We start from the raw sequence: 25,412 nt of genomic DNA, 5'->3' as shown, positions 1-25,412 counted from the left end.
ATGATGATGAAGAAGATGAAAACGATGATGATGAAGAAGAAGATGAAGAAGAAGATGAAAACGATGATGATGAAGAAGAAGAAGAAGAAGAAGAAGAAGAAGAAGAAGAAGAAGAAGAAGAAGAAGAAGAAGAAGAAGAAGAAGAAGAAGAAGAAGAAGAAGAAGAAGATGCAATAACAAAAGAAAGAAGGGTTAGGGTTTTTTAACAGCTTCTAACTTTGGGAGGTTGGGCAGGTAGAGGAAGCGTCTGGTTTTGTTTCTTTACAATTAGCCGAATCATCACGGCCGCCTGTTATCATTGTACAAATCGTCCATTAACTTCCTCTGGATTTTTGGCACGCTGATGAATTATGCCAGACTTTGGATGCGTGCTCTTTTCGGAAACAATTGGAGCCTCGGTCCTTTGGCAAGCAACGTTTCAATTCAGAGTGGAATTTTTTTCCAGCTGATTTGTTACGTTCTTGAAAAATGAGGCCTTGCAATGGAAATGCTGACAGATTTAAACTCTGGTTGCATCAGCAAGAGCGGAAAGATTAATGGCGCAGCTCTTCCCCGCAGAACGCCTCGCGCTTCCTATTCAGGTCTTAGATATCAGGAGATCCTGGGTGATGCTCTTAATGTGGCTCCTTGGACACGAAGGTCCAAGAGACCTGGGTCAAAATTCAGAGGAGAATTACATCCCAGAAGAACAAGGAGAGAGGGAGGGAGGGAGAGAGGGAGGGAGAAGGAGAGAGATGGAGGAAGAGGGAGGAAGAGAGAGGGGGGAAGGGTGGAGAGAGGGAGGGATGAAGGGAAAAAGACAGAGAGGGGGAAGGGAAAGATGGAGAGAGGGGAAGGAGAAAGAGGGAGGGAGGGGGAGAGAGGGAGGGATGGAGGGAAAAAGACAGAGAGGGGGAAGGGAAAGATGGAGAGAGGGGAAGGAGAAAGAGGGGGGAAGGGTGGAGAGAGGGAGGGATGGAGGGAAAAAGACAGAGAGGGGGAAGGGAAAGATGGAGAGAGGGGAAGGAGAAAGAGGGAGGGAGGGGAGAGAGGGAAGGAGGGAGAGGGAGGGAGGGAAAGAGAGAGGGAGATGGAGGGAGAGAGAGAGAGATGGAAAGGGAAGGGCGGAGAAAAAGGGTGGGACGGAGGGAAAGGGAGGGGGAAGAAGGGATGGAGAGAGGGGAGAAAGAGGGAGGGAGGGAAAGAAAGAAAGAGGAAAGGAGAGAGGGAAAGAGAGAGGAAGAGACCTGGTCCAGAACTCAGAATTCAGATGGAGAGAGGGGAGGGAGGGAGAAAGAAGGAGGGAGAAGGAGGGAGGGAGGGAAAGGGAGAGGGAGAGGGAGGGAGAGAGAGAGATGGAAAGGGAAAGATGGAGAAAGAGGGAGGGATGGAGGGAAAGATAAAGGGAGGCGGGAGGAAGGGACAGAGAGAGGGGAGAAAGAGGGAGGGAGGGAAAGAAAGAGGAAAGGAGGGAGGGAAAAAGAGAGAGAGATGGAGAGAGAGAGAGAGAGAGAGAAGGATGAACAGCATTGCCAAGGATGCTAAAATCACTAGTGGATGGTCTGGGCAGAGATAAGCATTGACCTACACAAGGAAGGCCAGTTTGGTCTAGTGGTTAAAGCATCAGGCTGAAAACCAGGAGATGATAAGTTCTAGTCCTGTTTTAGGAACGAAATCCAGCTGCGTGACTTTGGCCCGATCACCAGGAGATGGTGAGTTCTAATCCCGATGTAGGCATGAAAGCCGGCTGGGTGCTTTGAGCCAATCACCAGGCGACGGTGAGTTCTAGTCCTTTCTTAGTCATGAAAACTGACTGGGTGACTTTGGGCCAATCCCCGGGAGATTCTTGAGTTCTCCGATGTATCGACTTCACCTACCCACAATTCCCCAGGCAGCATGTACGGCCGACTGTCTATTCCCAGAATTCTGCGATGGGAAGTTTGCACATCCTAACGTTGCCATTAATTTGAGAGCCGTTCCTTTAGCTCCTCTTGTGGCCGTTTAGCAGAAATCAATTCAATACCGGAGCCCGGATTCCTTTTCTTTTTTTCCTTCTTCTTTTTTCCTTTCAAGGCAAGAACTCTTTTGCAATCTAAAAAGAGACATATTACTCAAATCAATTCCTTATAGCACTGCGGGCTTCTTCTTCTTCTTCTTTTTTCTACGGGCCGCCAACTGCTTCAGATAACCGCAAATAAAAAAATATTCTGTTCTATCAGGAACTCACAGGAGAGACGGCGATGGACAGAGGTCAGATACGGGCGGGGCAGAGTCACGACCCCGGGCTGTCCCATTTGTTTGCTTGTCAGTTTCCCTGCCCTTGCAGCCGAGAAACTTTTAACTTGGAAATGTGCGTTTCAAGCGCTTTGCATTTTAAAGTTCTCTGAGGGCCATTTATAGTCAGGCTCATTTCATTTTAAAAGAAATAGCTCTGACCTCCTTGGTCCCTGGTCTCGAATGTATGTTTAGCAAAGGTATTTCTCAGGTTACATTGTCTTTATCCAGAAAGGCCGTTCCTTCTTCCTTCTTTTCAGCAGAAATTCAAATCCGTCGAGTTCCAGTGAAGATTTAAGTTGCAGTCAATGAGTTACGTTGGTCATCCCAACATGGAATCCTACTTTAACTGAAAGAGACCCAAAGTTGTTCCTGAGTGAGGCAGTGTTGTGCTCCACCAGCAGCCTGCGGAGCTGGCAGTGGAGTCGAACAGTGAGGAGTCTGGGGAAGGCCCAGAGAAGAGCTCTGCGTCGGAGGCAGAGATGGGGCCAGGACCATCTGGAAGTGATGTGTGGACTCTGGAACCTCCAGAGTTGAAAATCAGAGAGGCAGAGAAACAGGAGGAGCCTGTTCCTAGTGCGCGCATATGCAGAGCTGCCAGAAGGCAAGAACAGTTAAAACAAAAGGGACGACTCAGGAGTAAGGCCTGGAGATGATTGGCCCCTCTCATAAGGCTTAAAAGAGGAGCAAAGGTATGTGGGCCCTTTGCAGGAAAGCAACATTGTTAATTCTGTTTCCAGTTGGCATCTCTGTTTGATTCTGGACTTTGTGTGGCTTTGCCAAGTAGGTCTTTGGCAGCGTGTCAAGGGAGATAAAGGTGGGTGATTATCCGGAAGGACTTTGTGCAACTAATTGGGACTCAGCTGTGAATGAATGTAATTCACAGCTGTCGCAATAAAAGAGGTTTTTGGGACTACTCATGTGTTTTAATGACTCAGGAAACCTAGATCACAACAGGCAGCCTTGTAATCAGAGGTGGGCTGCTGGGGTTCGCAGGGGTTCGTGAGAACCTCTAGCTAAGATTCTGTGCCATTCGGAGGACCTTCAAATCCCACTCCTGGCTGGCCACGCCCTTCCCCTCCCAGGAGTCCCCACGCAGCTGGTTTTGGATGTAGGTAAGTGCAGGACATGCACAGAGCCGCAGGGAGGGTGAAAAATGGGCCTGCTGGAAGTTTGGGCCCACTTTCAACCTCCAGAGGGCCTCCAGAGCCTGGAGAGGCTGTTTTAGCCCTCCCGGAGCCTCGAGGAAAGCCTCTGGAGCCTAACCTGACTAGGCCACACCCACCCACCACGGCCACATCCACCCAGCAACCAGGCAGAGAATCCCTTGCTAAAATTTTTGAAGCCCAACCCTTCTCGTAATAATAACAACAGTAACAACGACAACGATGGAGGAAAAAATCGCAAAATTCAAAGACCGGCAAACAGAAGTAGGATGACGGTGGAAAAAGAAAGCCAACTTAATTCCAATAGGCGCCTTGTGTACCATCCCAAAATGTCCTAAGCATTTATTAGCATCGACAAAATCTCTGTCGGTCAATTGCAAAAGGCATCTTTACTCAGAACAGCTTAGATCTTTAATACCGTCAAACAAGAACCTCAATATGTTAACCAACAATAATAATGATGATCAACAATAACAGCAGCAACCACTTGAAAAGGGAGGATGATCTGGAAGTCTGGATGGTTGGTTGGTTGCTTGATTGGTTGGATGGATGGATGGATGGATGGATGGATGGATGGATGGATGGAGACCTCCCAAGTCTCCGAAACATAGCTGAGGTCATAGGCATTCCCAAACAAGGTGAATGATACACGTTTCTTAAAGTCATGAAATGATGTCATGTATGTATTTGCCATATTTAACATCAGAACACAAGCACTGCACTGTCTGCTTGAGCAGGCATATCTTGATGCAAGTGTCATCCTGTGGATCATCATTGCTTGCTACATATGCCATTGGCAATCCATCCATCCATCCATCTACTCATCCATCCATCCATCCATCCACCCACCCACCCACCCATCTATCCAACCATCCATCCATCCCTCCCTCCCTCCCTCCATCCATCCATCCATCTGCCCATCTGCCCATCTACCCATCTACCCATCCATCCATCCATCCACCCATCCACCCATCCACCCATCTGCCCATCTACCCATCTATCCGTCAATCCATCCATCCATCCATCCATCCATCCATCCATCCATCCATCTGCTCATCTGTCCATCCATCCATCCATCCATCCAAGCAAGCAAAAAACCATCCATCCATCCACCTGTCTACCATTCTGCCCATCTACCATCTGCCCGCCCATCCATTTATCCAAACATCCATCCAAGCATCCACCCATCTGCCCATCCATCTATCCATCCATCCATCCTTGTCCTGCATGACACTCACCTTAAGACGCAGGTGTAGAAGCTGCTGTCTTGGACTTCCGCGGTGTGAAACCAGATGGAGTCTTCATCCTTGTTGATCCTCCCTTCCGAGAAGATAATGGGCTCTTCGAAATCCCCTTTGTTTTTGTACCACATCAGACGCAGCCCCGTGCTTTGAGCCATGCTGTAGTTTGTGCGGATATAGCTGTAGAAAAGAGCGCATTTCACGCGCACCGGCTCACCTGCCAAAGCCATATACTTCTTGAGGTCCACCAGCCAGTCAATGCAGCCATCCACTGAAAACGAAGAGGAAGAGCAGAATGTCATCACAATTGTTCAGTCTCAAGACCCAGCTGGCAATTGATCACAGCTCCCTTAATATTTCATGGTTGAGCATGACTTGGCTAAAATCTCTTAAAACAGGACCTGACTGCGTTTCCGAGAACTCCATCCTTTTAAGACGTCCCTTCTACCACTTCATTATTTTTCTCTGTTTTCAGTTCCCTTAAAGTCCTTCCGATCTCTGGCTTCGGGGACTAATTTCCAAATCACAGCATATCAAATATAATTACAATACGGTCACTTGTAACCCAGACAGGTTCTGCTCAATTTCCATTTCAAACCCATTATCGTGTATGGTATTGAGAAAGGTTAAGTTCAAGAGACGTCTGATGGGGAGCTGAGAACATCCAACGTGTTCAAGAAAAAGAAGCAAAAAAGTCAAGTACCGTATGAATCTCACTCGAAAGCGAGATTAAATCCCCGTTGTAACAGTTGGCAATTAAAACTCCACAATGCGGAGCTTGGAAAAGCTGGACGCAACATCCTTGCTGTTCAATGAATAGATGATTTCTCCTGATAACTTCCCCATATTCACACAACTTCCCCAGTTGCGTACACTTGAATGGGGGGGAAGGGGAACCTACACAATTTTAATCATGAAGCTCTTACTCTATCCTAGGAGTCTGCAACCTTAAACCCTTAAAGAGCCATTTGGACCCGTTTCCCACAGAAAAGAAAACACCGGGAGCCACAAAACCCTTCCCGTGCCTGACTATTTCTTGAGCGGCCACAAAACTAGCAAATGTAGTTGAATTAAACCTTCTGTTTTCTTCTGAAACTTTTCTTTTCTTGGATTTATCCATGGTTGGCCTACCGGGGGTTGAAAAGCTCAATAAATCATGTGTCAGTGGGTGTCGCACATTGGCGGTTGTGACATATATTTTGAGTGACAGGGAGCCACAGCAGAGGGGTGAAAGAGCCACATGCGGCTCCAGAGCCGCAGATTGCTGATCCCTGCTCTATCCTGTTTATGGATCAGACCTGCTCTACGGTTTTCTTTATGATGTAGCCAACATCAGAGGGAAAATTTGGGAAATTCTAACAGCTCTGCCAAGATAGAGCAGCTCTATATAATTCCTGGATCCATTTTCATTAACAAGGCTGTCATGACATAGAAAGGACTTGCAAAAATCACTTTTGGGTTAGCATGCCTTCTTCATCCCTCCTTGTTCTTTTTTCCCTTTATTGTTGTTGTGTCATAAATACCTCCTGCAAACCATTCTAATCATGAACAGGGATGATGGATTGCAATCAGCGGTGGGTTTCAGATATTGTTACCACCGGGTCGCTTTCCGCGCACGCCCATTGGGTACAATTCATTTGCTTAACAACCACAGAATTTGCTTAACAACCATGGCGTTCGCATAAAGATGGCCACCCAAAATGCTGAAAAATCACATCTAATCATGAGATGCATCAACTTGTGAATACAACAACTTAACGATCACAATCCTGGCCTCAGTTATTAGTCGTAAGTCAAGACTAGTCATATGTGGTCAAAGCGGTGTATTAACTTCTGTACAAGATAACTTCTCATACATCAAACTCTTAATTAGCTGTCCCTCAATGAAAAGGGGTGGGGCAGCAGCTCAGCAATTAAGACGCTGGGCTTGTTGGCTGAAAAGCCAACAGCCCAGGTTCGAGACCCGAGTGCTGCGCGATGGGGTGAGTTCCCATCCTCACCTCAGCTCCAGCCAACCTAGCAGTTTGAAAGCATGCAAATGAGAGTAGATAAATAGGTACCACTTCAATGGGAGGGTAACAGAGCTCTGTGATGGCCCAGGTTCGAGACCCAAGTACCACACGATGGGGGGAGCTCCTGTCCTCACCTCAGTTCCTGCCAACCTAGCAGTTCAAAAGCATGCAAATGAGAATAGATAAATAGGTATCCCTTCGGTGGGAAGATCACAGAGTTCTGTGACATCATGCTGGTGGAAACTGTCTTCCAACAGCTCTTGCTCAAGGCCTTGAAATGGAGATGAGCATTTCCCCCTATAGCTGGCAACAATTATCAGAGTAAAATCCGCAGGGACTCTTTTCCAATGAAAAGGAGTTTGCATGGAAGAGACAAATTCTATTGTGCTTTACATTTTTGCATAACGATGTCATCCCACAAACAATGCCATTTGCATTGACTGCATCTCTGAAACATTATTTGATTTGCCCGATTTTGGAGCATAATGGATACACTCTTCCCATCCCATCCACCCATTAGCTCCTTCAAATGGTATTTCATTAAGCTACGGTTAAGTAGAGGTAGTAAATTATTCATAAAACCTAACTTCCTTTCTCCTGGGAATAACGTTTTTCTGATTCTTTTTCTTTATACTGTGCATTAGGATGGTACACAGGCTATAAATATTTTATTAAATTAAATATTTGCTAGTCGCTTCGTGTGTCATGCGTAAAAGACCATTAAAAAAAACTTCCCAGCAAATAACATAAATTAAGAAAACAGATTTTTTTAAAAAAAAAAACACTGGGAGGTTTCCAAATGAGGTTAACAAGGGATTAAATATTTCTTTTTGATGCTAAAGAGCCTTGTCTGAATGGCTTATACAACAGATCTTGCCAATAACGCTTTAGATTTTTTAAAAAATACCATTTTTTAAAATTCAGCCAGCTCTTGTGCTGAATAACAGATACAATTTTGTGTAAAGAAAACTCTGTTCAAATTGGCCCTTGAGAAACTCCACACATACAAAACATTCTTCCTTGTTGCTTTTAAAAGCCAGACAGCAGAAACATTTGCTCTCCTCATAACATTTCATCATTCATAATTTTGACCCTGACAATAAGTGACTTCCTAGTCAGTCTTCAGATTGTCCCAGAATCTTATGTAACAATGGAAACTACAAACATATTTCAGGAGGAGGGGAGGAGGAGGAGGAGGAAGAAGAAGAGGAAGAGAAGAAGAAGAAGAAGAAGAAGAAGAAGAAGAAGAAGAAGAAGAAGAAGAAGAAGAAGAAGAAGAAGAGGAGGAGGAGGAGGAGGAGGAGGAGGAGGAGGAGGAGGAGGAGGAAGAGGAAGAAGAAGAGGAGGAGGAGGAAGAAGAGGGAGAGGGAGAGGGAGAGGGAGAGGGAGAGGAGGTGGAGGAGGAGGAGGAGAAGGAAGTGGAGGAGGAAGAAGAAGAAGAGGAGGAGGAAGAAGAGGAAGAGGAAGAGGGAGAGGGAGAGGAGGTGGAGGAGGAGGAGAAGGAAGTGGAGGAGGAAGAAGAAGAGGAGGAGGAGGAAGAAGAGGAAGAGGAAGAGGAAGAAGAAGAAGAAGAGGCGGAAGAGGAAGAAGAAGAGGAGGAGGAGGAGGTGGAGGAAGAAGAAGAAGAAGAAGAAGAAGAAGAAGAAGAAGAAGAAGAAGAAGAAGAAGAAGAAGAAGAAGAAGAAGAAGAAGAAGAAGAAGAAGAAGAAAATGCATTTCCATGCTAATAAACCTCCTTTTGCATCAGTCAAGACCAAAGATTAGTAACTTTTTTGGGTGCCAAACTCAGCAGCTAATGATGGAAATAATTAACAGATCAGGGTGTATCAGCTCAAAGAGGAGCAATGCGGGCTCTGCATCTTCATTGTTTCTGCCTAGTTAGAAGCTTTTTGTGTTTGTTTTCTGGCTTAAACCTCTGATGACTCCAAAGGATATAATTACAAACAGCAACGTGTGCTGAGAAGCTGACGGAAGACTATTTATAAGAGAGCATGTAACATCTGATGACATTTTGGGGGAGGGCAAGCGAAGAAACCCTCGCGATGCGCTTAGATGAAAATCATAATGATCAAACAGAAGCTAATCAAAGTGACAATGTCCTCTCTCTTCTACAATGTCATTTTCTCTTGTCAAAAGAACACCGAGCGGGGCTTCTGTTTTACACAGCTCACACATGGCCTCGGATCTAGGTCAAAGCTGTTCCAAACAACATTTGGGGAGATGTTTGGGGAACAAAATGGCCACCCAAGGAAGGCCACGGGTCTACAGGGTCTGTGGCCTCAGGGTCAAACGTGAGTTCCACATCTAACCTCTTGGGAAAAACCTGACAGGAAGAAGTGGAAACCTTGGGGGGAAAAATTCAATCTTCTTAGATACTCCAGGAGGAGATCTCCCAAAACGGGGCTGAAAGGCTAGGAGAGGTCAAGGAGACGCCGTAATGTTGAAGAGTTCAAGCAAACTAGTCCAGAGAATGACAACGAGGACAATCGGGTGACTCAGTTTATGAGGATGTAAGTGAACTCCAAGGGGATGCAGTGGCTCAGTGGCTAAGAGGCTGAGCTTGTCGATCGAAAGGTCGGCAGTTCAGCGGTTTGAATCCCTAGTGCCGCGTAACGGGGTGAGTTCCCGTTCCTTGTCCCAGCTTCTGCCAACCTAACAGTTCGAAAGCACGTAAAAAATGCAAGTAGAAAAATAGGGACCACCTTTGGTGGGAAGGGAACAGCGTTCCGTGCGCCTTTGGCATTGAGTCATGCCCGACACATGACCACGGAGACCTCTTCAGATAGCGCTGGTTCTTCGGCTTTGAAACGGAGATGAGCACCACCCCCTAGAGTCGGGAACGACTAGCACATATTGTATGTGCGAGGGGAACCTTTACCTTTATACCATCTGTTAGTTGGACATTAATCTTCTCAACTAAGGGTTACCACCTGATTAGAGTAAGACAAGAGTCCATGGAATTCAAGGAAAGTTGGACTTAGTCCTCTTATGGCTATGTAGGGATTCTAGGCCGATTTCTCTTTTAACTCCACCTTGCAGGTTCTGCCACTGCTGATCCACTAGGGATGAGGATGGGAGGACTGGACGGGTGTTGTGTGTTGTGTTGTTTGTGTCTCTGTGTTTTTGTATTTCTACGACTGGAGCTAAAGGTGATTAGGAAAATGCCAGCAGCTCCCCAAACTTAAGAGAACTGTTTATATCAATATATCTCAGTCTCTCAAGACCACTAAACAAAGCGGCAACTATCCATTAACACAGAAAGACGAGAGAGAAAAGCTGAGAACTTAAATTCTGGAGGGCACATATACAAAAGCTCTCAGTTCTTTGACAATCAACTTGTGCCCAAGACTCCATCCCTGTTGCCAATAAAGAATGCATGGCACACATTAACCTATACCACCTTTTAAATAATGGACTGGGGCTTTATATTTAAAATCTCTCCAGCATTTTAAGGATTCTGGGTGCATATTGCCCTGAATCGTATCATATTTTATGAGCAATTATAAGCAAGCATGTTACACCATTTCCAAGCAATTCCTCCCGCCACTCGCTGTCACCCGAATAATCTTTACATTCTCAATCTGCCTGTAATAGTTTATGTTAGCAACTGTCACCAGAGCAATTTATAACTGCGGCGTTTGTTAGACATGTCAGTCTACCTCGTTACCTCAAGCCTATGTTTAAATTCAAAGCAATAAGGAAATATGAGTGAGATGGCATGTGTGACTTTATTGTTTGAACATGCCTAAGTATGTATTAGGAATCCTGAGCATGTCCAACATTGCTTCCAACTGGGAGGGAGGGAGGGAGGGAAAAAAGGAAGGAAGGAGGGACGAGAAGGAAGGAAGGAAGGAAGGAAGGAGGGAGGGAGGGAGAGAAAAAGGAAGGAAGGAAGGAGGGACAAGGAGGAAGGAAAGAGAACGGGAGGAAAGGAAGAAAAGGAAGGAAGGAGGAGAAGGAAGGAAGGAAGGAAGGAAGGAAGGAAGGAAGGAAGGAAGGAAGGAAGGAAGGAAGGAAGGAAGGAAGGAAGGAGAATGGGAGGAAAGGAAGAAAAGGAAGGAGGGAGGGAGGAGAAGGAAGGAAGGAGAGTAGGAGGAAGGAAGGAAGGAGAGTGGGAGCAAAGGAACAAAAGGAGGGAGGGAGGGAGGAGAAGGAAGGAAGGAGAATGGGAGGAAAGGAACAAAAGGAGGGAGGGAGGAGAAGGGAGGAAGGAGAGTGGGAGGAAAGGAAGAAAAGGAAGGAGGGAGGGAGGAGAAAGAAGGAAGGAAGGAAGGAGAGTGGGAGGAAGGAAGGAAGGAGAGTGGGAGGAAAGGAAGAAAAGGAAGGAAGGAAGGAAGGAAGGAAGGAAGGAAGGAAGGAAGGAAGGAAGGAAGGAAGGAAGGAAGGTGGGTCATGAACATGACATGAACATGACATGATAAATAAATAAATACAAAAAGTATGCATATACCCACATGTATTATATGTCACAGAGAAACAGTCTAGCTTGGATGTATACATGTACATGGTGAGAAAAACGAATCTTGTGAATTTGCCAGACGGAGGGCTTAGGGGAAACAAAGCTGCTACAGAATCTGACAGCCCTGCTAGAGGCCCTTCAAAAACCTCCTCCCATTTTTCCTTGGGTCTAACCAGGGTTCTTCTTCTGAAGCCGAAGATGGCCGGAGAGCTGTCTCGTACAAGTGTCCTCTATCAAACCAGACCTAAGGTTGACCCACCTAAAAGGAAATGGCTCTTCCGAGTTGGAAGCCAGAGGTTTCTTCCCCACCCCATGTATCGATTGGCCTCTGGACCTCCAGTTTGCCGAGTGGGTCCTTCCCCACCGACCCCACAACCCTCCTGGATTCCAGAGGTCCCAAATTATTGGCTTCAAAGCAGCACGATCATTTCATCCAGATCAATAAGGCTGAGGAGCTTAGGAGACCCCCGCGTCTCCTCTGGATCGCCCCCATTGTTCTTTGAAGAGTCTCTTTTCGCCACTCTGGCTTACAGCTTCCCGTTCAACATCTGGCAGCGCTAATTTCCACGGCAATGAAGCCAATTAACATTTCCACTCAAATGACAGGGGGAACCTTTGCTTGAAAAGGTGTTGACCCTTTTTTTTTCCCCGAGACTGAGGTTTGTCATTTCTTCTTCTCCTCCCGCTTCAAGTCATTAGCCGGATGCTGTTGCAGAATTTAAATAGCTCCCGCAATGACCGAAGATACTCAGGCGCTGGGTGGCCATGGAGAAGAAGATGGCGAGATTCAAAGCGAAAGGACTCTTCCAATCAATCAGGATAGTGCTGGAAGGGACCCTAGAGGTCTTTTAGTCCAACCCCCTGCTCAAGCAGGAGACCCTATATCCAGAGGTGGTATTCACTTACCTTCGCTACCAGTTCGCAAATGTGAGCATGGGCGGGTGGTACCGGTTTGCCTGAACTGGATAGAACCAGCTGAATACCACCACTGCCTATACCCGTGATGGCGAACCGATGGCATGTGTAGCCATATCAGTGGGCACGCTAGCTCAGCTCTGGAGCGCCAGCCAGCTGATTTTCGGGCTTTCTGGGCACACCAGAAGTAGGGAAACAGGCTGTTTCCTGCCTCCGAAGGACCTGGTGGGGGGGGGGAAGGCCCGTTTTTCTTTCTCACCTGGCTTCAGATCCTCTCTATGCATCTGGGGAGGATGAAAACAGCCTTCCCCACTTCCTTGGAGGCCCTCTGGAGGCCTGGAGAGATTTCTAGAGAGACTCCTAGAGAGGCTCTGGAGGCTGGGGACAGCAAAAAAGTTACTTCCTGTTCCACCGGGAGTTGGGAAATGGGCCGTTTCAGGCCTCCGAGGGATTGGACATCCCAGATCTAGGTGATATGTTCTCATTCTCTCTGTCTCTCTCTCTGTCTCTCCATCTCTGTCTCTGTCTCTCTGTCTCTCTCCCTCTCTCCCTCCCCCCCCTCTCTGTTTGTTCTTATCCTTGTTGGTTGGTTGTTTTTAACCAATTAAGAAAGACTAAAAAAAAATTGCAAAATTGTTTTGTTTGCCCACTGCAAAAAAATATATATATTTTTTTCCTGTTGCGCCCTGACAGTGTAATAAATGCAATTTGGATTATTTGCATATAAAAGGCGTTATCATGATGTCCTCCTTGCAAATGAATCCAATGGGATGACTTTGAAAAAAGAAAAAAAATATCCTTTTGTAAACGTACTTGTGTCAAGTTTTTGCTTAATCCAAAAATCAAGCTGTGTCGGGCTGTCAGCTTCCAGCCTTCTCTGATGCTTCTCCAAATCTTGTCTTAATCTCTTTTAAGACTCGACATAATTGAGAATAATTGGCGCTTGTGGTATCTTGATGTTTATGGAAGGGAAATAATAAGGTGCCAGGGAAAAAAAACCCCAACCCAGCCGTGCAGTTCTCTGTGTGAATAAAACTGAGATAAATTTTGAGTCTCTGTGACAGTCAGCCCAGCTGTCGTTGCCATTACAATGCGATCTTTTGCCAGTTTAAGATCAAATGTTTTTTTTTTAAATAATAATAATAATAATCAAGGTGATAAGAACCAAAGCTTCCCCTCTTTCCTTCTTCAGGATGGATCAGTAGGTTTAAAGTATTTGATGCCAGACTATGTAAACTCATTTCTGAAACGGAGGAGGAGGAGGGCGGGAGAGGGGAGAGGAAGGGTGGAGGAGGAGGAGGAGGAGGAAGAGAAGGAGGAGAAGAAGGAGGGGTGGGAGAGGGGAGAGGAAGAGGGGAGGAGGAGGAGGAAGAGGAGGAGGGGCGGGAGAGGGGAGAGGAGGAAGAGGAGGAGGAGGAGCAGGAGGAGGAGAAGATGAGGAGGAGGAGGAGAAGAAGAAGAGGAGGAGAAGGAGGAAGAGGAGGTGGGGCGGGAGAGGGGAGAGGGAGGGTGGAGGAGAAGGAGGAGGAGGAGGAAGAGGAGGAGGAAGGGTGGGAGAGGGAAGAGGAAGGGTGGAGGAGGAGGAGGAGGAGGAAGAGAAGGAGGAGGTGGAGAAGAGGACGAGGACGAGGAGGAGGAGGAGGAGGAAGAGGAGGAGGAAGAGGAAGAGGAAGAGGAAGAGGAGAAGAAGAGGAAGAGGAGGAGGAGGGGAGGAGGGGGCAGGAGAGGGGAGAGGAATGGGGGATGAGGTGAAGGAGGAGGAGGAGGAGGAGGAGGAGGAGGAGGAGGAGGAGGAGAAGAAGAAGAAGAAGAAGAAGAAGAAGAAGAAGAAGAAGAAGAAGAAGAAGAAGAAGAAGAAGAAGAAGAAGAAGAAGAAGAAGAAGAAGAACTACTACTACTACTACTACTACTATTAATTCAAAGAATGTTGGCCAATGGGCCAAGCCAAAATGGGTAGGTTTTGACTTAAGAGGCCGAGGGCTGCTAACCAGTGAAACCATCTTGGCATTTCCAACAAAACCCTCTTCCAAGACTACTCTGAAATAAGGGGCTTTTCACTCGTTCGCTCTAGGAGAGGGTCGCCTGGATTAAGCTTCACCAACCTGCCTTAACATAACCCACCATTTACACGTTACTTCTGCCTCTTATTCAACGCTACCGCCGGAGATTTCCGTAAACCCCAGCGCTCCAACGCCGAACGGTAACGTCTACAATCAACAGCTAATGAGATTTAAATTGGCAACAGGCTCAGCTTCCATTTAAAGAAAATGTTATTGATTTTTTTTTTTGTTTTAATAGAAGAACAACTTAATGAAAAAAAATGGGATTCATTGAGATTTCGCCGGAACAGACCGGGCAATTCATCACCACCAAATGAATACGCAGAAGTTATTTACATATTTCAGGCCACTTGAGGAGGCTAATCACCCAGGCATCATTTTCTTAATTGCATTTGGGGCAGAAATTAAAGGCCAGGCGAGGAACGCCACTGCGGAGCAAGCTTTTCTAAGACGCATTGCTCCTTTCCCAAAGTTAATGGCTTGTGTTCTCCGTAGACTTGGGACCCATAAAAGTGGGGAGCAGAAATCCGGTCCTTAGCTTGATAAATATCTCCCTAACTCGGTAAAGCAAGGTACATAAATTGTCGGTGGAGGCTCCAATTCTCTCCTGCCTTTTTGAAGACCTGCAACACGTACAATCAGATGGAGACCAACCAGCGGTGAAATGCTACCGGTTCAGGCCGGTTTGCCCGAACCGGTAGTAAAAAAAAATGCTTTAAAAAGTTAAAAAAAAAATCCAACGACCGTGCAGCACAGCTGATCGTGGAACTTTTTTTTTTTTACTTTTTTTGAAAGCAATTTTTTTACTACCGGTTCGGACAAATAGGTAGTAAAAAAATGCTTTAAAAAAGCAAAAAAAAAAAAAAGTTCCACGATCAGCTGTGACAATCAGCTGTGGCAATCAGCTGTGCTGCACTTTTTTTTTTTTACTTTTTACAGCATTTTTTTAACTACCTATTGCCCGAACTGGTATTGTAAAGTGTGATAGTTTGTTTTTGAGCTCTCGGTGACTCTGTGAGGTTCCTGCTTGCTGCAGGGGCCCTTCTGTGTGAAGTACAGCTGGTTTTGCATTGTGTGTGAGTCAGTTGTGTAGCTTTTGTGTTATTTTTGTGTAAAATGTGATAGTTGGTTTTTCCGGTCACATGACCACCAAGCCACGCCCACCAAGCCACGCCCACCAAGCCACACCCACAGAACTGGTTGGGAAATTTTTAGTGCAACCTTGTGCACTACAAAAAGAGGACATAAGTCAGGGGTGTCCCATCTTGGCAGCTTTAAGACTTCACTTCAATGCCAACATTGTGAATTCAGTTTCAATGCCAATGTTTGCACCGTCGTCCACTACAGAAGGAGGATCTAAGTCAGGGGGTGTCCAATCTTGGCAGTTTTAAGACTTGTGGACTTCAACACCAGCATTGTGAATTCAATTCAACACCAACATTTGCACCCTCAAGCAGTACAGAAGCTATGCGAAGAGTGTCCAATCTTGGCAACTTCAAGATTTGTGGACTTCGATTCCCAGAATTCTGGAAACTGGGAAATTCTGGGAGTTGAAGTCCATCAGTTTTAAAGTTACCAAGATTGGACATCCCAGATCTAGGTGATATTTCCTCATTCTCTCTGTCTCTCTCTCTGTCTCTCTGTCTCTCTGTCTCTCTCTCTCTCTCTCTCTCTCTCTCTCTCTCTGTCTTTCTGTTTCTCTCTCTCTCTCTCTCTCTCTCTCTCTCTGTCTTTCTGTTTCTCTCTCTCTCTCTCTCTCTCTCTCTGTCTCTCTCGGTCTCTCTGTGTGTATGTATCTCTCTCGGTCTCTCTGTGTGTATGTATCTCTCTCTTTCTCTGTGTGTCTCTGTCTCTGTGTGTGTGTGTATGTCTGTCTCTCTGTCTGTCTTTCTGTCTCTGTTTCTGTCTGTCTCTCTGTCTCTCTCTGTCTTTCGCTCTCTCTCTCTCTCTGTGTATGTGTGTCTCTGTCTCTCTCTGTGTGTGTGTCTCTGTGTGTGTGTGTGTGTGTGTGTGTGTGTGTCTGTCTGTCTGTCTCTGTCTCTCTCTCTGTGTGTGTGTGTGTCTGTCTCTGTCTCTGTCTCTCTCTCTGTCTTTCTGTCTCTGTTTCTGTCTGTTTCTCTGTCTCTCTCTGTCTTTCGCTCTGTGTGTGTGTGTGTGTATGTGTGTCTCTGTCTCTCTCTGTGTGTGTGTGTCTCTCTCTCTCTCTGTGTGTCTGTCTGTCTCTGTCTCTGTCTCTCTGTCTCTGTCTCTCTGTCTCTCTGTGTGTGTGTCTGTCTCTCTGTCTCTCTGTCTCTGTCTCTCTGTGTGTCTCTGTCTCTGTCTCTCTCTGTCTCTCGCTCTGTGTCTTTGTGTCTGTCTGTCTGTCTCTCTCTCTCAAAACTAGCCACTCAACCCTATAAATGTGACCTTTTTCCAGTGTGCCCCTAATAGAAAAAGCAAGAAACCAGTAGATAAGTCATCCTATTTACTTATAGATAAGCGCCTAATTTTACACAGAGCGCTCATCCGAATTTTTGTGTTACAATCTTTTCTTTTCAGTAAATACTATTAACCAAAGCTCTTAAATTCTCATCCCTTGGCGTAATTGTTTCCAACGCAGACAGGAAGTTTAACAACCTTTTTTAACAAATGATTTTTGACGAGTGTATAGTCCTAATAATTGAGGTCCCTCATTTTGAGAACAAAGAAAGGGTTAGCATGGAGATGTAGAAGAGAAAAGATTAAGCTGGAAGGGTTTTTCATTTTTTTTTCTTTTTTGCTCTCTGAATAGTAACAGAGAAGGGGAAGAATACAAAGCAGAGGTTGTGACTCTAATTAAAATTTAATTGACTTGCTCGCCTTTGGCCACTTCATTCACACAAACTGATACCGTGTATTACCGGAAGCCAATAGTCTTTAAGGCTTGACTCATTTTGCAACCCAAAAAGACTTCAGAGGATAATTAGAACTGCATAAAAAAACAATTGCTACCAACCTGCCTTCCATTGAGGACCTGGATACTGCACGAGACAAAAAGAGGGCTGTAAAAATATTTACAGACCCCTCGCATCCTGGACATAAACTGTTTAAACTCCTACCCTCAAAACGACGCTATAGAGCACTGCACACGAGAACAACTAGACATAAGGAGAGGTTTTTCCCAGACGTCATCATCACTCTGCTAAACAAATATTTCCCTCAACACTGTCAAACTATTTACTAAGTCTGCATTCCTATTACTATTAATCTTCTCATCGTTCCCATCACCCATCTCCTCCCACTTATGACTGCATGACTGTAACTTTGTTGCTTGTATCCTTATGATTTATATTGACTGTTTCCTAATATGATTTGATTGCCTATTTGTTCCCTATGACTATCATTAAGTGTTGTACCTTATGATCCTTGACGAATGTATCTTTTCTTTTATGTACACTGAGAGCGTTTGCACCAAAGACAAATTCCTTGTGTGTCCAATCACACTTGGCCAATAAAGATTCTATTCTATTCTATTCTATTCTATTCTATTCTATTCTATTCTATTCTATTCTATTCTATTCTATTCTATTCTATTCCATTCCATTCCATTCCATTCCATTCCATTCCATTCCATTCCATTCCTTTCTTATTCTATTCTATTCTATTCTATTCTATTCTATTCTATTCTATTCATTCCATTCCATTCCATTCCATTCCATTCCATTCCATTCTCTTCTAATCTTATCCCAATCTCTATTCTATTCTATTCTATTCTATTCTATTCTATTCTATTCTATTCCATTCCATTCTTTTCTTATTCTATTCTATTCTATTCTATTCTATTCTATTCTATTCTATTCTATTCATTCCATTCCATTCCATTCCATTCCATTCCATTCTCTTCTAATCTTATCCCAATCTCTATTCTATTCTATTCTATTCTATTCTATTCTATTCTATTCTATTCTATTCTATTCTATTCTATTCTATTCTATTCTATTCTATTCTATTCTATTCTATTCTATTCTATTCTATTCCATTCCATTCTTTTCTTATTCTATTCTATTCTATTCTATTCTATTCTATTCTATTCTATTCATTCCATTCCATTCCATTCCATTCCATTCTCTTCTAATCTTATCCCAATCTCTATTCTATTCTATTCTATTCTATTCTATTCTATTCTATTCTATTCTATTCTATTCTATTCTATTCTATTCTTGCGTATTGTTTTATATGCATTCAGTCAGTCCAACGCATCCAAATATGAATTTGCTCCAACAGTTGAACAACGCTTCACCGTTGAATGATTCACAAGTGGTTTTGCATTCTTAGAATTATTGCATCATTTTGATGCCACAATTTTACGGTATTACGGTATCGCTGGTCCACCCAGGATGGCATCCTTGGGCCACGTTTTGTAACGTTTTAAAAAAATCAACGCAGCCACGGCACCCGAAAAGACCCTTTGCTAAACAACCAAAAACAAACCCTTTTCTTTGAAGTCGTAATTTTCCGCTAAAAAAAAAAATCCATAGCCAACCACTTCTCCGATCTTTGGTGGCACGGCACACAAGGGCCATAAATAGAAGGCCACAGATGGGTGATTTAATGTCTCCCATTTTGCCACCTTATTTAGCAATCAGACAACGATATTCTGCATCCCTTGCAGGCTTCAAGCTGCCTTCAAGTGTGGCTCATGGAGAGCGTATTGCACGAATACCTCTCTGACTCAATCAAGAGCTCGCTTCTTATTCACGCATCACTGCAGAGAAGCCATCTCCAGCGATCAGAATAGAACTGGAAGGGACCTTAGAGGTCTTCTAGTCCAACCTCCCTTCCTCAAGCATACATTTATTTATTTATTTATTTATTTGTTTATTTATTTATTTATTATTTAAATTTGTATACCGCCCTTCTCCCGAAGGACTCAGGGCAGTGAACAGCCAAAATTAAAATACATACAATATAAAAGTTAAAATAATTTAAAAGCAGAATTAAATCGAATTGGCTTCCCAAAAATTAAAACCCATTACCCTTAAAATAACCCATTAAAATTTTAAGCCAGCCCAGCTTGCTGAAATAGGAAGGTCTTCAAAGTTCGACGGAAGGAACGGAGGTCCGGGATCAGTCGTATTCCTGGGGGTAGCTCGTTCCAGAGGGCGGGTGCCCCCACAGAGAAGTCTCTCCTCCTGGGGGTCGTCAGTCGACATTGCTTGACTGATGGCACCCTGAGGAGGCCCTCTCTGTGGGAGCGAGTTGGCCGGTGGGAGGTTATCGGTGGCAGAAGGTGGTCTCGCAAATAACCGGGCCCTAAGCCATGGAGCGCTTTAAAGGTGAGAACCAATACCTTGAAGCGCACCCGGAAGACCACTGGAAGCCAGTGCAGCTCGCGCAGGCAAGGTGTCACATGGGAGCACCATGTCGCCCCCATAATTACCCGCGCGGCCACATTCTGGACTAGCTGGAGCTTCCGAGTGCTCCTCAAGGGGAGCCCCATATATACATACCATTTCGGGCAAGTGACTGTCTGAACAACCAGGGGGGCACTTGCCCAGATTCGACTGGTGCGCCAGTTGAGCCCCTACCTGGACCGTGATGCCCTACGCACAGTCACTCATGTGCTCGTCACCTCCCAGATCGACTACTGCAATGCTCTCTACATGGGACTGCCCCTGAAGACCATTCGGAGGCTTCAGCTGGTGAAGAATGCGGCCGCGCGGGTAGCGATGGGAGTGTCCCGACACTCTCATGTTACACCCCTCCTGCGGGACCTTCATTGGCTACCGGTTGCCCTCCGGGTGAGATTCAAGGTGCTGGTAATCACCTATAAACCCTACATGCTTAGGCCCAGGATATTTGGCGAACCATCTGCGGCCAGCCACAGCTCCCCATCGCCTGGTGCGTTCCCACAGGGAGGGCCTCCTTCGGGTGCCGTTGGCCAGATAATGTCAGTTGGCAACCCCTAGGGAGCGGGCCTTCTCTGTGGGTGCACCTACCCTGTGGAATCAGCTCCCCCTGGGGCTCCGGGTGGCCCTTGACCTTCGCTCTTTCCGCCGTGGCCTTAAAACATGGCTATTCCGCCTGGCCGGCTTGGACTGAAGGGGTTTTAGAGGGGATTTTAATGGTTTTTATAGTTTTATTGGGTATTTTTTAAAAAAATTGAACTTTGTGTGTTTTATTGTTGTGAGCCGCCCTGAGTCCTTTCGGAGATAGGGCGGCATATAAGTCCAAATAATAAATCAATCAATCAATAAACCAAGCTCAGAAAGCACCGAGGATCCTACATCATCCTCCTCTTCCTGTACTCCTCAAACCTCACTCCCTTTTCGCACTGATGATGTTACCTAGTTGGGTAATAAAACGTCTGCAAGAGAACCACCAAGCTCAGAGAGCACCGAGGATCCCACATCGTCCTCCTCTTCCTGTACTCCTCAAACCTCACTCCCTTCTCGCACTGATGTTATTACCTAGTTGGGTAATAAAACGTCTGCAAGAGAACCACCAAGCTCAGAGAGCACTGAGGATCCCACATCGTCCTCCTCTTCCTGTTCTCCTCAAACCCCACTCCCTTCTCACACTGATGATATTACCAAGTCGGGTAATGAGAGAACCACCAAGCTCAGAGAGCACCGAGGACCCCCCCTCCCCCATTCAACCCTCAACTACAAATATTATCTTCTATTGGTCCTTGTTTTAATTTATTTTAGATTTTGTATTTCCTGTGTTTTATCTTCTGGCTGTTCACCGCCCTGAGTCCTTCGGGAGAAGGGCGGTATAGAAATTTAATAATAATAATAATTGTCCATGCTCCAAGCTGCAGGTAATCTCCCAGATAGGAAGCCATGAAGAAAAGTGACAGTTCCTGATTTTGATCTCAACACGGCTTGGCCCGGCCATGGCAACCGGAGAGGTGAACACAAGGTGACACAAGAGTCAGCGCTGAATATTTTTAAGTCAAAACGTGTTTCTATCTCCCCCGGGAAACAGGTTTCAGACTTGGCTCCGAGATCAACCGGACAAGGTGCCAAGGACGAAAGTATCACCACCATCTTTCCAGGTTAGGGTTTCTGCTTATTCGGCGTTCTTCCCGCGTAGTTCGACGTCTTCGCGTGGGGCTACAGCGCGAAAGTGCCGGAGACGATGCTCCTCAGCTCCCGTCAAAACAGGAGGGTCCTTTTTCTCACCCCCCCCCCAATTCGCGTGGAAGGAGATACGAAGGATAAACGATGAATTTATGCCGCACATCAGCAAAAGCGGCTTCGTGTGAGTGTCTCACCAGTGGGGAGAAGGGAGGCCAGAGACATTCTAGGTCAAAAGCTCGCGCCGTTGTGGCTTTTCAATTTGGTTTTAAATGACCTCAAGAAAAAGCCATCTCTGAAGAAAGGATGAAAGTGCTGACACCGCAAAGGGCTAAGCGTCGTGAATACAAAGGAGGCGGCTTGCTAAGTCCCGTATTGATGAAGGAGGTATATTACACCTCTCTGATCTCCATCCTATCGGAGACCCGAAAGAGGGAAGGAGAAAAACGTCTTCAGCAACTATCGACTCCTCAACCTCGCTTGAGGCTGGAAGTACACGTTGCAAGAGGAAGCAAAAACGGGCCTGGTAGCTCAGCAGACTAAAAGCATTGTGATTAACACCAGCTGTCTGCAATTACTGTAAGTTCGAATCTCACCAGGCTCAAGGTCAACTCAGCCTTCCATCCTTTCTAAGGTAGGTTAAATGAGGACCCGGATTATGGGGGCAATAAGCTGACTTTGTATAAATACACAAAAGTATGAAGGCTATTGCTTAATGCATTGTAAGCCGCCCTGAGTCTCCGGAGAAGGGCGGCATATAAATCAAATTAAAAATAATAATAAAAATAAATAAAATAAATAAATTAAAAATTAATTTTTTTAAAAAAAAGGCCAATACTTGGGGCCTTTGGGAAAACAAAACAAAACCTGTTCTTATTTATACCACACTGCCAACACTGTGGAGGCTTTGGTGTTCTTTGAGGTTGGTGGTTTTTCTGGCGGACGTTTCATTACCCTAGTAGGTGACATCATCAGTGCTTAGAAGAGAGTGGGGGTTTGCTCCCGTTTTATATACTAGTGGCTTGTCCTATCAGTGTTGGTGGGAAGGAAGGGAGAGAGGGAGGGAGGGAGGGAGGGAAGGAGGGAGGGAGGGAAGGAAGCAAGGAAGGAAGGAAGGAAGGAAGGAAGGAAGGAAGGAAGGAAGGAAGGAAGGAAGGAAAAATAGAAGGGAGGGAGGAAAGGCGGGAGAGGCAGGGAGGGAGAGAGGGAGGGAAGGAAGGAAGGAGTGAAAGGCAGGAGGAAGAGGGAAGGAAGGAAAGAAAGGTAGCAGGGAGGGAGGGAGGAAAGGCAGGAGAGAGGGAGGGAGGAAAGAAGGAAGGAAAGGCAGAAGGGAGGGAGGGAAGAAAGAAAGGCAGGAGAGAGGGAGGGAGGAAAGAAGGAAGGAAAGGCAGAAGGGAGGGAGGGAAGAAAGGCAGGAGAGAGGGAGGGAGGAAAGAAGGAAGGAAAGGCAGAAGGGAGGGAGGGAAGAAAGGCAGGAGAGAGGGAGGGAGGAAAGAAGGAAGGAAGGAAAAGCAGAAGGGAGGTAGGGAGGAAAGGCAGGAGAAAGGGAGAGAGGGAGGGAGGGAGGAAAGGCAGGAGAGAGGGAGGAAGGAAGGAAAGGCAGGAGAGAGGCAGGGAGGGAGGAGGGAAGGAAAGGCAGGAGAGAGGAAGAGAGGAAGGAAAGGCAGGAGAGAGGGAGGAGGGAGCTTTATTAAAAGCAATGACCTTTGCAAAAATTTCCTGCTTCCAAGCATTCTCATTTTGAACCTCAGCCAATGCCAAGAGCCTTGGCTGTAGCTTCCAGGCTGCCAGGGGACTTAACCACGAGCAGGTTTCCTTCGAATAACAGATGGGCCAGCCCTGTTCTTCCAGCAGACGCCTTTCCACCGGGTCGCCTTTGGACAATTCTGCGGGTCTCGGCGGAACCCGAGTTTACACTTGGCGCATCTGTGCTGGAAGCCCCCTGCCTTTAAAATGACTTTACGGAAAAGTTCACGGGCTACAACAACGTTAAGGTAATGACAAGGCTGACAGTGACAAATGCACCAGGGAGGAAGACTAAATAAAATCAATTAGCATTCGAAATCCAGGCTGAGCTCTTGGCAGGCCTGTGTCAATTGTCAGGACCAAATGAGGACCAAAGGAGCCTTGGTAGTACAGTGGTTTAATGCACCCTGTAATTAACACAGCTGCCTGCAATTTCTGCAGGTTCGAATCTCGCCAGGCTCAAGGTTGACTCAGCCTTCCATCCTTTCTAAGGTAGGTAAATTGAGGACCCAGTTTGTGGGGGCAATAAACTGACTTTGTATAAATATACAAAAGGATGAAGGCTATTGCTTAACGCATTGTAAGCCGCCCTGAGTCTCCAGAGAAGGGCAGCATATAAATCAAATAAAAATAAAATAAATAAAAATAAATAAACAAATATTGTGTGACTCTTGTCCCAAAAAAAGCAGCAAGCACTGTAAAAACATTCAAAAATGATAAGGAAGGAAGCCACACACGGTATTTAAAAAACCCCGCCCTCAACTCCATTTTTGTCAGCTGCACCACAACTATAAACCCATGTCGTTCTGCTTCACCATTAAACCATCTTTCCAATCAGCCTCCATGTTTCCAGTGTCTTTCTCCCAACTTGGAACTAAACCAGATATGAATATTTCTTCCCACGCACACCATACAAGTTTTCAGTGCATCGCTTGGGAAATCCCAAAAAGGGAAAAAAAAAATGTGTCCAAGCAAGAACCTCCTAACAAGATGAATTTTAATGAAATCTCTTCTTTTGTTGTTGTGGCTGAGGTTAGCTGTCTTTTTTTTCCCCTCCCAACTGGGGCCCTGAGCGGATTCTCCCAACAGATGGAAAAGTCCAGTTCAACATGAATCTTTGGCTCAATTATAGCGTTATCGAGACAGAATATGGATTTGAAGAGTGCGGTCAAAAAGTCTTCAAGATAGCTGGGCATGCAGATTTAACCAAAAAAAAATGTTTTCGTATCTCCTTTTTTTTTTTTTTTTAATTTGATTTATATGCCGCCCTTCTCCGGAGACTCAGGGCGGCTTACAATGCGTTAAGCAATAGCCTTCATCCTTTTGTATATTTATACAAAGTCAGCTTATTGCCCCCACAAACTGGGTCCTCAATTTACCTACCTTAGAAAGGATGGAAGGCTGAGTCAATCTTGAGCCTGGCGAGATTCGAACCGGCAGTAATTGCAGGCAGCTGGTCTTAATAACAGGGTGCTTTAGACCACTGTACTATCAAGGCTCTTAATTTGAGCCTCTCACCACAGAAAGGATTCCTTATAACCACAAGAGTCAACATTTTCATGGGAACATTTTCCCGTGCATTTAATTATTTAATAATTATTTAATCATTTCTCGATTATATTTATATCAGAGGTGGGATTCACTTACCTTCCCTACTGGTTTGCAAATGTGAACATGCTCCGTACACTCATATGCGCTACCTTCTCTGCATATGCAGTACTCACGCATTATGTCTGGGTGGGTAGGCAGAGCTTCCCGCAGCCGCCGCTACCAGTTCGCCCGAACTAAAGAGAACTGGCTGAATCCCACCACTGATTTATATACTACTCATCACGCTATTGAACCAACGTTATCCTAGGGTGCTTTGTGTGCTCCAAAGGTTTATAATATTAGGCGATTTTATTCTCGTCTTTATTTTTAGTTCTTTGCTTTCCTCTTCCTTCCAAACGGTAAATTGGCCAGATTAGAAAGAAGTCGAATCAATACATGAACAAATAAATAAATGATGAAGGAGACACAATCTGAAGATTCAGAGGAAAATAAACAAAGGATTTTATAGTTACTGTAGTGTGAGATATGGTTAACGCAGATCGGGGGTGGGGAGACCTTCCTGCCTCATTTTTATGCCACGTGGGAAAAATCAGGACTACACGTTAAATTCCAGTTCAAATTCTTACTCAAATATTTACACAAGAATCTAGTCAACTAATGGTCAGTGCTAAATCGATGATAAATAAGAGTTAATGGAATTCGAAGGACTTTGAATGTTTGCGGACAGGTAGCAATTCTAAGCTATGTTCTCTTTTGACTCTGCCCCCAGTTCTGCCTCTTCTTCTTCTACATTCTACCTGTTCTGACGTAGGCTTCCTTAAAAAGCATGAAGTAGAGTCTTGGTCCTGGCAAAACCCCTTTTATTTACACGACTGTGAATTCCTTTCATTCGCAGTCAGCAAGGCCGGGCAAACAGTCTTTCAGAGGAATATTTATCAACACGAACCTTATCTCGCTTGGAAAGCTGCC

General features: G+C 45.4%; 1 protein-coding gene across 1 annotated transcript in view; it reads right to left on the bottom strand.

Annotated features, from left to right (window-relative positions):
- Positions 1-25,412, bottom strand: part of IL1RAPL2 (interleukin 1 receptor accessory protein like 2) — a 366,383-nt gene that overhangs the window by 154,795 nt on the left and 186,176 nt on the right. The window contains exon 3 of the mRNA XM_087877713.1: positions 4,658-4,931. Within this exon, the coding sequence (XP_087733839.1) occupies positions 4,658-4,931 (274 nt within the window). The remainder of the gene's footprint in view (positions 1-4,657; positions 4,932-25,412) is intronic.

This window comes from Pantherophis guttatus, chromosome 12 (assembly GCF_059756535.1).
Source record: "Pantherophis guttatus breed Tessera chromosome 12, ASM5975653v1, whole genome shotgun sequence".
Lineage (NCBI taxonomy): Eukaryota > Metazoa > Chordata > Lepidosauria > Squamata > Colubridae > Pantherophis > Pantherophis guttatus.
This window is presented reverse-complemented; position numbering and strand designations above follow the sequence as displayed.